This window comes from Frieseomelitta varia, unplaced genomic scaffold (genome assembly GCF_011392965.1).
Source record: "Frieseomelitta varia isolate USP_RPSP 00005682 unplaced genomic scaffold, Fvar_1.2 scaffold_247, whole genome shotgun sequence".
Taxonomy (NCBI): Eukaryota; Metazoa; Arthropoda; class Insecta; order Hymenoptera; family Apidae; genus Frieseomelitta; species Frieseomelitta varia.
Window position 1 is genome coordinate 1146115 of NW_025109976.1, and position 11876 is coordinate 1157990.

Below are 11876 nucleotides of genomic sequence, written 5' to 3' on the forward strand. Positions count from 1 at the left end.
ATAATTAAAATAAACTTATTCTGGGTCGATATGCTTCAGGATAAAACGACTTATAATATTTTATGTGACTCAACCTGTTTATATACATGTACATATATATATATATATATATATATGTTATCTAAATATATATATATATTTATATATATTTATAGGAAGTATTATTATACTAAAAGTATTTCTTATCTACATTATGTCAGAAATAGAATGTAAATAAGATGTTTTGCAATGGGATTCTATAACTTTACTGCTTTATCAACTGATTATATTTATATATAAAGATAAATATATTTGAACTAGAAGCAATTAAAGTTTGACAAAAATGTAGTAGAACAGGAAATATAAAATTATACACAGTCCAGAGCAAAACAAAATATTTAACATATTTCGTGAACATTTTTATACTTTCGACAGATTTCGCTAATAATCTTGAAATTGCTAAAAACATTCTAATAACTAAGACAAAATACAATCATTTCTAAATTTAAATTTACAATCATTAAATTAATTAATTCATTAAACTAATTACAAATGATAGAAAAGTGTTACATGTGTTAACATGTATAAAACGAAATATATGAATATTTTTTTTTTTTTTTTTTTTCGTTTTTTAAAGATCGCAATTAATTATAGACACAAATTTGACACGTGACAGGGTAGTTTTGTACACAAATTTCATGTTTATACAATCTTCCGCATTGATAACATTAGTATTCCACCTTACCAATTATTTCTTTGATTGAAAATTTATATTTTTATTTTTCTTGAATATAAAGATGCATTTTAACAATATCACGGAATATGTATGTAGTTTGAATAGTTTTTAAATTATTTTTTTATAATTAAAAAATAATTATTGTATGCTACAAATAATTGGCAGGTTGGAATATTATAAGGGCATAGGAAGGTTATTTACAAAAATAACTTAAGGTGCATCTTTTTTCAAATATATATAAAATTTGCATTTCATAGAAATTTTGTCATTAAAGTAGAAAAACTTTTCTCTATTTTTGCTTCCTTTTCTACAAGATTATTATGTATATCTTTTTCTTATAGATTGTATATTCATAATCAGAGTAAGAAAGATATGTACAAGAGGTTGTGACATTTAATATTTTGATAAACTGTAATGTGCAAGCGCTTATTAACTTCGATAGAATTATGAATGCCAAAATTAAAACTCCTCTTTAACTTCAACTTTAACTATTATTTATTTCGCGTACCAAGAAAATTCGTAACTTTATGCATAAAACTCGTAACAACAATCTTACGTACAAATGTTTCATGGAAGTACAATGTATTAAAAGGAAATACTTTTCTATTTTTTCATGATATACATTAATAAACATTCTCTGTACTCAGATACAAGTATCAACAAGAACTACAAATCTGTAAAATCTATTCTTTCAAATTGCCTCTTTAGACTTAGAATATAGATTTTTTTTATACGTAATTAATGTTTTTCGTTTTAACGTATTTTACCACTATTTGATTGATTATTTCCAATAGTGTCACATCGTCGATAATATAATAAATATGGAACTCTTGGAGGAGTAGGCTTTAATACATTACTTTCAGAAACACCTTTTAATGAACTGTCATCGTACCTGACCCAGCCACCGTATCCCACATGAAAAGCGTCTGTAACATAATGACCCTTTGTTGCTTCTTTTCCATCATGATAAGTAACAGCAAATAATTTATAATGCTTTTGTTTTGGAGTTAATTTCTTTATGGTATTTGGCGACAGGAATTCTGGAACAATAAATTTTACATTTTAATTTATTTAAATTTATAAATTTAAAGACAAATATCAATAAACTGTTTACTAACTGCTATCCAATTTTAAATCAATTGGAAATTCTACACTTTTTAGAATTTTTGAACATCCATTTAGTTTGTAGTCAAACCATTTTAAATGTAATATGAGAATGATAGGTAATTCTTCTAAGGTAACTTGCTTCCAAGCTTCTATTTGTTGTTTTGTTCTACTACATGTCATTCCTTCTAATGGATCTTTTCCGACGAGAATTTCGAGTGCACCCTTTACAGATTCTGCTTTCTAAAAGTAAAGTATTTTGTATTAATATACTATTATATTGAAATTCTATGTTAGTTTTTTTATAATATTAGTACTTCTATGTCAAGTTGTAGCGTAAAAAATGGTTGGACGTTATCTGTTGCTTGTTCTCCTACTCGTGATACTCTAGATCTCAATTGTCCGCGAAATATATCTGATAATGGTGTCCTTCCAAATTCTGTACACCGTGTAATAGATCCTTTATTCTTTGGACCCATAACCTACAATTTGAATCTTGATATTAGTACTTTTTTCGATAATTAATTGTTAAATTATTTAGCTAAATTATATTTTACCTTCCATTCTTCTTCTCCATTGTTATAACTTACATTATTTTCAATATTATTTGTTACACTTTGGTCATTATTTACTAATTTAATAAGCTGAAATAAATAAATGTATTATTAATATCAATTATGTATATCAAAACATACATAATGATATATTATGCCATTAAAATTCAAATTAAGATAAATGTTATCATGATCGTACTTCAAGCATTTCATCATTGATACCATTCAGAAGACACGAGAGAAATTCTTCTGCATCTTCTTGCCGTCCTTCCACAGAAAATACACCTGCAGCTGACATATTTTTTAACATTGTATATACATAAAAAGGTTCAAAGGCCACTCCACATTGTATATCTACTATTGTATCTTCCCCTCGTTTATTTGCTCTCTCTTTTCTAGCTAATCGGGCACCATCTGACAAAGGTGTAAATTCGTGTACAAATTTTACCCTACATAAAAGATTAAACATTTTTAGGAACATTATTAAAATCACACAGTATATGCTTAATTTAATTCTTTGCAGTCATAATAGCTGCGTGCCTAAATTTTCCAATAGTTGTCATTATTTTTACCCGTTTATCTAGTCAATTACTGTTAATATTTATGATGAGCTATTTTAGTACTATTACAAATAATGGAAGAAATACAGATAATACAAGGGATTTAGAAGGGACACAGATAATGTAAAAAAAATACAAATTTCTATGGGAATCCCTGCAAAGAAATAAAAATTTCAAAAGAATTACCGTTAGCTTCGTGAATTTACTTAGGTTTACAATGTGGCCTCTTTATTTGATACAACCGAACAACAGAAACCTCTGTCGTAAAGAAATAAAAATTTTAAAAGAACTACCGTTAGCTATTGTAATGTGAATTTACTTTCACATTACAATATTATATTGTAATTTCGTAATTACAATTATTTCTTTATTTGGTAGGACCGAAAAACTAAAATAAATACAGACTTTTATAACGCACGTTAATTGCCAAGAAGAAACAAAATTAACTTAGAGTATTCAAAATTAAGACGTATGATGTACGTTATTTTTCCGCATTATTAGTAAAATCAATCTTTTGGATAATGCAAAATTTACACTTCATTTCGATTTCATCCATATACTACGCCAAAATGTGTGTAGAACAAGATAGTATCATGTAACATTAAGCACGCATATGCCGGGCCCAGCCCAGAGTACATAAAGAATTGTTTGCTGGGCAGTGCCTGGACTTCGACTACAAAGAGTTAACATTTAAAAATACTAAGTTTACATTAAAAATTCCGAAAAATTTACTTACATGCTATCAATAAGTGGAGTAGAAGAAGATCTCATTTTATTGGAATTTTTAGAATGTGGTAGGGCCATCAAAAGATTGTAAAAAGGTGGACAAGCAAGCAAAGCTTGTAATATACTATTAATGTAACAATAATTGCTACGGTTTGTTAATCCTCTAGGTAATAAACTCACAGTTTGTTTATCCATCTGATAGCTTAGTAAAAATTCTAAAAAAAAAAAGATTGAAAATATGGTAAATATATTTAAATAAAATGTATTTATTAATTTTATTAGAATAATACTTACCACCCATACGAAAGGCAATAGGGTCATTAAAATGATTTTTCAAGGTTTCTCTCTGTGATTTCTTACTTTCATTTATAATACTTTGCATATTAGATGAAATATTTTCATTTGTAAATACCGTTGTACTATTAGGTTGATTTTTTTCTATTGACTGTGATAATTCTTTTGATGTCACACTATTCTCTCTGATTGATAGAGGATTAATGCGCGCTGTTGGTTTATAAGTTGATGAATTTGACTGTGTTTCTGCACTTCCTCTTTTCAAGATACCAGCCCAAGATAAAATTGGAGATGATGTAGTAGGCACAATTACTGGAGTATTTGCTGTATTAGAAGAGTTATTTGGCGTTTTAGTGATAATTTTGTCTTGTATATTTTTCGTAGAAATATCTTTCTTGGGTATTTCATTTTCGGTTTTAGAAACTGGTTTTGATGTTTCAACAACAGTAGTTTTAATACTAGAAACAGTTTTATTTTTATATTCTTTATCAGTTTCTCCATTCTGTTTTACTTCTAATACACTATTAATATTTACGCATGGTACGTTTTTCTCAGCTCCATTACACTTTTCATTTACAGTAGATACAATATTATGTTCTATTTTGACATTAACTGGTGGTACTTTTCCATTTGTATTTGAATTTTTTCTATTAACATTATTATCATCTACACTGTTAGTACATTGATTTACTTTATTGTTATTTACAGTTATTACTGTAGTGACTATATTGGTCTGTGAAGAATTATTTTCTTCAGTTGCTTGATGAAAAGGTTGCTTGATAGGATGCGTAACATTTTGCACTCGTTTCTCATGAGATTTTGTAGCCTGTACTTTCGTACATTCTTGAGTAGGTTGAGAAAGCATAGGTCGAGCACATCTTACATTCCCTGAAGGATGATGATATGGAGGATATCCATAACCAGGTTGTGTATGAGGATGTGTACTTGTATGCGTATGAATATTTGGCTGATATAAAGCTAATGGAGGATAATGAACGTGACCAGAAAATTGTTGTTGTTGTGTCTGATCTGGATACATAACCACAAAAGACAATGGTGGGTGAAATTGGCCTTGTTCTCCTATATATCCAGGTTGCATGTCACTTGTAGGATTTATTCCACGATTGAAATTATCTCTTCTTATCCCTCTTCCTCGATTATTCCTTCTATTAGTTTCCCTATTACAACTAACATCCTGAATTTCATTTCCAAGGTTATATCCAGGATGAGAGTAATTCATAGCAGGCATAAATGGCTGTATATGAGCATCTGGAACAGGATAAATTGGTGGTCCTTGCCAGTCGCTACACATTATTTGTTGTGTGTACGATGGTGGTGGTATTGCTAAATGAAAAATGAATTTGTAAAATACACAAATAAACATAAGATATATATAATTTTTATTTAAAATAATTACCATTTTGATACCACTGATTATGAACTTGTGGAATTTCTGTTATAGAAGCACTAATATCGTTATTAGATTCAACTGTGTCCCATGGCAATTTCAAGGTATCAACAGTGACATTAGATTTTAAAATGCCTATTAAATGATTCTTATCATTGTCACTCAAATCATTTAAATCCAAAAATTGAAAAAGAAGCTAAAATAAAGCATTAATTTAATATCTTTATTATCTTATAAATGTCTTATGTGTTAAAATAATTTGTATAATATTTTTTTGTAATAAAATATTGCATAACATATAATTTATTTCCATTACATAAAAATGGATTTTATGTAATAGATATATAATATTCACAAATAATTTTAGGTCAATCAATAAACACTCACTAAAATTAGTTCATGCATATAAATACTCTATTTTCTTTCTTAATTAAACAATTATTAACATATATTAATTTTAAGGAATTATTATAAAGAATTTATTATAAAAGTATATGTATAAGTAAAAATGAAAATTAATTTACAATAATACAATATTGTATAATAATAAATATGATTTTCCTACTATTACACGACATCGTAACATTTTTATTAAGTAAATAATATGTTTCGTGAATTATAATTGCTCTGTAATTAATATTAGTTTCAATTTCATCTTCTAACCAAGGCTAACCTCAAATCCCATAATCAAAAAATTATTAAGAATAATATGTGATTTTATATGTCGTAATTAATAAAAAATTTTATCGATATATCATACCTCATTTTGAACATCCATGGTTAAATCCATATAGCAGTATAAAACATTAAAAATAATACCAGCAGAGAAACATGAGGCTCCGGTGATTTGTATCGGCAGTACAAAGGGATTGAACTTGATGTTATTAATTTTATTTTCTATTTGTATGGAAATTATAAAAAAAGAGAAGTGGATTATAAAAACACAGTATTTGTTTATTTCTATGCAACAATAAAATGAGGAAGGACACTATAACACTACTAACAAATTACACAGTATAAATGACCATACTCCGGCAGTTCTGTAGTTAAAATGGGCCAAGCACGTTGCTTCACTACTGTTTCTTTTGTTCACGAGATTGGCGTCGCCACTAGCGTTTTGCAGAGACATCTATACTAACTTTCCCGCTTTCTCGTTCCCTCCCTTTTTACATTGGTCAACATAAGACATTATCTAAATACATGAGAAGTTTTCATTAATTTATACATTTTATTTTGCTTCAGTTTATTATTATTTTTTTTTCATTAAGTCTATGTTATATTTGTAAGATTTTTTGGAAATTAATTCTGTAACTGTTACTTTTATGCAAAATACAAGTTTACATACAAATACAAATGTTTAAGGTATAATTTATTATTTTTCAAACAGTTTTGGTAAATATAATAAAAAAACTACATAGTTTAGCTGTTTTTCTTTGGAATTTTATTCTAGTAACAAACTATTTTTAGAAGTTCTTATTCGAGTTCTTAAAAGTAAAGTTAGAAATAAAATGATTCGTTTTGGTTACGGCCCAAATTTAAAGATATTTATTATAGCTTGAAATTTCATGTCACACTGATTGTATAAAAAAATTGGTTTTGTTGTGTCCTTTATAATTTATAATAATTTTTAAATAAAAATAATTTTTAATTAATTTGTAGATTTAGCATATTTTTTAAAATAAATACTCTAAAGAGTAGCAAGAGATGATAGTAAGGAATATCCATTTTGTAAATCCGAGCAAACCGAGATTGAAATATCTCTTTTATTTTGCAACTCACAAAATAGAAAATTCTCAAATTCTCGAATCACGATGGCTGCTTTTTTATAATTTTATATATTTTTTTTATAATTTAACATTAATTAAAAGAAAAGTGCAAATATCAAAATTCAAAATTCGCGGTATTTCATTTATGCATAAATTGATATGATTGGTTCATCGTTAGAAATTTTCTGATAGGACACTTTACTTTTCCAGCAAATCATTTGAATTCTATTCGCTCCCGCTCAAATTGGGATTAGTCCATTGTCTAAAACGGAGAAGTCAACATGTGCCTTTCTGTATCGTGATATTCATTAATTACGTAGTGCTTTTAACATCATTTTTCCATTGTTTATATCCACGTTATCATTAACCTCGTTTAATTAAGGTATGTTTTCACACAATTTATCGAATATCACTAATTTGTAGCTAAATTATCTTTTTTTTTTTCTATGATTTTCGATCGTCCACGTTCACCAGTAGCTCATATTTGAATTTCTAAAATGACATTTGATCTTGAATATTGTTTTATGCTTAATAATTCGTTTTTTTGGTACATTTATTTGAAAGTTTTGTCTTTTTTTTATACAGATTGTATGTGATTGGGGAAAAAAGTTTAAAATATTAGGAAGATGTCTTGACTACATGATCAATGAACGGTCAATTTGGTATCTTTTTATGGAAATATGGTAAAATTTATTTATTTTATATATATTTTATATCCGTTTTCTATTTTGATGAATAATTAGTAATATTTATTTAATACTCGATCAGCACATTCTTAACAAGTAATTTTCGCAAAGAAACATTAACGTCAAATCTAAACGTATTTTGCGCATCGCGTCGTTTGAATACTGCGCAGCTTCTTTTAAAAAACGATAAAAGTACGCCATATTTGATTAGTTTTACAATGCATATAGTAATATCCAATCTGCACAGTTAGTGTTTGCTTTGTTATATTATTTTGAATATTCTCTAAAACACAATAGTTTTTATTAAATTTAATTAGTTGTAATGCGAAATTAAAATTGATATATTCGCCGATTGTTATATAAAAGTATGTTATATAAAACTAGTCTTTTATTTTCCTTTTATATATATTTTTTTAACATTTACAGGTTTTGCAATTAGACACAACCTTTTCTGCAACTCAAGAATGTAAGTAGTATCTTATGTATTGTGCTTCTTAAAGTTTTAACATTGAAATAGATAATAAAAAGATTTAATTATATATTAAAATTTCAAGTTTGAATAGAATTTTATCTTAAACTTCTTAAGGAATCAACAATGTTTTCCAAAGTTATAATATTTCATATGTTTTATTAAAGGTTTTTTACAACTTTCACTCTATTCTTTGAGGTGGATGCAGGGTTGTTTCAAAATTTTATTTCTTATTAATATTTATTTATTATTTATTAATAATAAAAAAGTCTGATTTTAAATTTTTATTACAAGTTCCAATTGTAGTAATCAAAATTTATTAGAATTTTAATATTTTTTAATTCAACATATGTTCATACAATTTCATATTATTTTTTGAATAATTATGACTATGTTTCTCAGAATAAATTGTAATAATTTATATTTCATTAAAGATTTTTTACTCTTTCTTCTTCTTCCTGTCTTCTGGAAATTCTCTAGTGTTTCGTAAGCCAAGAATGTAAGTAACTTTATATTTTATTTTATACTATGTATTTCAATTAATTCTATGTCTTGTATTTTAATTACTATTAAAATTAAAAAAAGAATTCATTTGAAAATTTTCATTACTAAACTGAATATCATCGTTAAGATATTGTTTAATAACGATTTATTTTCATACTTATTAAATAATGAATACTGTTTTTGAAAATAGATTTGTTCTATCCCTTATTCTTTCCATAGGATTTGACAATTCCTATTTGACGATGGGCACAATCAGTTTTCTTGGACCAGAATAATGTCGATGAACATTCTTCGCATCTAATCGTGAGTCGCATATTTTTTGTTCCTCTAATCACCCAATCATGTCGTAGGAAAGCTCCGAATCGACACGGGTGATTGGTTGTATTATGTAGAACTTTTGCCGAGCATAATGACCGCGGGTATTTATTATACCTGTGAATAATAACATTTTCTTGTTTGTATTTTATTTATTAGTTCAGGATAGGTTTTCTTGCACATTACGTTTTTGAATATTAATAATAATGCAATAAATATTAATAATTATTAATATTATAGCATTGATATAATAAGAATAAAGAATTGATTTAAAGAACAGAATATTTATAATTATACGTATTTGATCGGAATTATATACATAATTATTTATAAAATTAAAAATTGAATACAATTACTTATAAAGATGAAATGTCCATATGAGCAAATCTAAAATATTTATATATAAAATATCTATATATTCAAATAAAGTATGAATATTTGAATAAATGATAAATGTTAGAATGATTTTGTTTTACTATTTTGTGGTGAAGGAGTCGGATACCCCCCGACTTCGTTACTATAAACATTATAGTTTGAATTGAAATTCTAATAATTCAACAATTCTAATAATATGTATTATAGATGTTAGAGATTTACAAACAGTATTCAATTTATTTAATTTATCCATGCTTTATATTAATATGGAACTGAATTATTTAATTTCCATAGTCAATGTAATTTCAACAGAATTTCAGATATGTATTAGGAATCTAATACATAGAGTGTATCAAACATGTGCAAGAAAACACTTCACGACAGGTTGATTTCAGAATCAAAGCACTGGTTTTAAATGTTACTATTGTGTTTTTAAAGATGTACTTTGATGAAGAAATCATTTAAGGATATTTCTATTATTATCACTTAGAATCCATCATTATTGAATGCCACTTATTTGCATTTATTTGCATTGAATCTTAGTCTTTTTTTCAATAAATAAATAGTATTTTAACTTTATTAACATATATAGCAGTTAGTAATTTATTAAAATCATCAAAATAAATTATAAAGTAGAATCATTGAAAATTGAAGTAAAATGATTAGCTCGTTAGATACAAAATAGACATGTTAACCATTTTTTTTAGTTCAGGATTTTCAGATTTAACCGTTCCACGTTTATTGCTAGGACTTCACTCACGTGCTCAGGTGCTACTTGGGTGGGAGAAAGGCAATGGGTGTGACGACCATAGTTTATAAGCTTAATTTTTCAACAACTGATAATGTGTTAGCGTATCGTGCACGATGCTATTTTCCACATGTGTGTGTGTGTGTGTGTGATTAGGATGTGGAATCGCGCCGTTTTTATTATTCCATTCATTATAAGTTGAAATATTTAAAATATTTATGCACTGATTTAAAATTTATTATAACAATGCATATTAAACATATTAATAAATGTAATTATATTGTTAACTGATCACTATCAATGATAATGATGATTTCTATAGAAATTGCATATATTTTTTCTCAATTATTAATATTTCATGTATGATTGTAAATACAAGCGTGCTTTAATCACGTTTTACGCAATGGTCGCTAGCTATTATCAGTTGATTTTAGGAAAATGGTACGTAAATTAGAGTCTGAATGTTGTGTGCTAAGCTCGGGTGTCGGAGGCGTCCCGTGACGTTCTCCCTAGTGTAGGTCGCGCCCGAGTGTATGTGTGAGAATCGTGGAGTGAATGTGTTGGTATGCCTGTCTTTTGCCATTTTTTAAATATAGCACGATGTGTAGGATAGGTAGCATACTATCTGGTGTGAATGTGTTTAATTATAAGTAGGTAGGGCCGGGCAGGTTGGCACAGTCTCTAATCGCGTGTCCCCTTTTCGCGTGTCCAACCTGTTTCAGGAAATCTAATTTGAAAAATCGACAGTGAAATTGGTACAAATGGCGCATACCACTTGCTTCTGGTTTTACTCTTCGATTTTTCGAATTTAGTATCGCGGTCGCGGTCGTGGGTAGGTCGCGAGTAGGTCCCGAAACGAACGTTTGTATAGGTATTGCTCGAGCACGCACATGCGAACGAACAACGATCATCATAATCGATGGTCATCCATGTGTAATTAAATTAGCTTTCGCGATTTATTTTTTCATTTTACCTTTATAAGTTATTTTTTAGTTTGCGATTAGAAAGACTCGAGCTTAGATGTAAGTTTCAGCGGGCATTGTGCCCGAAGAAAAGAAGAGGCCCGGCAAATTGCCATAGAAGAAGGCTGCAACAAATGGCTTCTAATCCTCTGAATGGGAAATTCATTCAGAGCATGAGAAGTCATTCTTGTTATTATTTTGTCACTATGCTCGCTTTTAGTATTTGTTGTAGCAGTAGTTTTTTTTTTTTTGACCGATGGATATTTTGGCCTATTTCCCCAAATCAAATTGCGGTTGTTTTATTAGTCTTGCAAATGATCGGTTTGAGCTAGCTTTGCTATGGTCAAAATTTCGCGTTTTAAATTAGAGTTGCGAATGAATATCGACTTGAATTAGTGTTGTGAATTATAAAATTTCGCGATTATTCTTAGCATTGTTTTTTATTACAAAATACTTCTATCTGAATTTTAATGAAATTTTATAGTATTACGATGAGTCATTATCGCGAATAATGAAAGTAGCTTTTAATTTAATTAGAAATAATGATTTTTATTTAATTCATATTTTAAAGATTAGTGTCGCGATATTATTCCATCGCTATTTTTTTTTTATTAATTTTACAGTTAGCGTTGCGTTAATGATCGCGTTTCTTAATTAGTGTTGCGTTGATAAAATACCCATTCTTCCACT

The 11876-nt window shown here is 27.7% G+C and overlaps 1 protein-coding gene and 1 long non-coding RNA gene across 2 annotated transcripts; one reads left to right on the forward strand and one right to left on the reverse strand.

Moving 5' to 3' along the window:
- Positions 1-815: 815 nt before the first annotated feature.
- On the reverse strand, positions 816-6433 carry LOC122528176 (ubiquitin carboxyl-terminal hydrolase 10-B-like). The gene is made up of 9 exons (XM_043653026.1): positions 6122-6433; positions 5371-5557; positions 3954-5297; positions 3670-3874; positions 2573-2822; positions 2377-2463; positions 2137-2301; positions 1834-2062; positions 816-1755 (listed from the first exon to the last, which is right to left on the reverse strand). The coding sequence occupies exons 1-9, from the start codon at positions 6149-6151 to the stop codon at positions 1469-1471; spliced, it is 2784 nt and encodes a 927-aa protein (XP_043508961.1). The 5' UTR covers positions 6152-6433; the 3' UTR covers positions 816-1468.
- A 968-nt stretch (positions 6434-7401) lies between these two features.
- Positions 7402-8273, forward strand: LOC122528248. Its single transcript, XR_006306518.1, has 3 exons — positions 7402-7509; positions 7713-7810; positions 8240-8273. It is a non-coding gene; the product is annotated as an uncharacterized LOC122528248 (long non-coding RNA).
- Positions 8274-11876: the final 3603 nt, after the last annotated feature.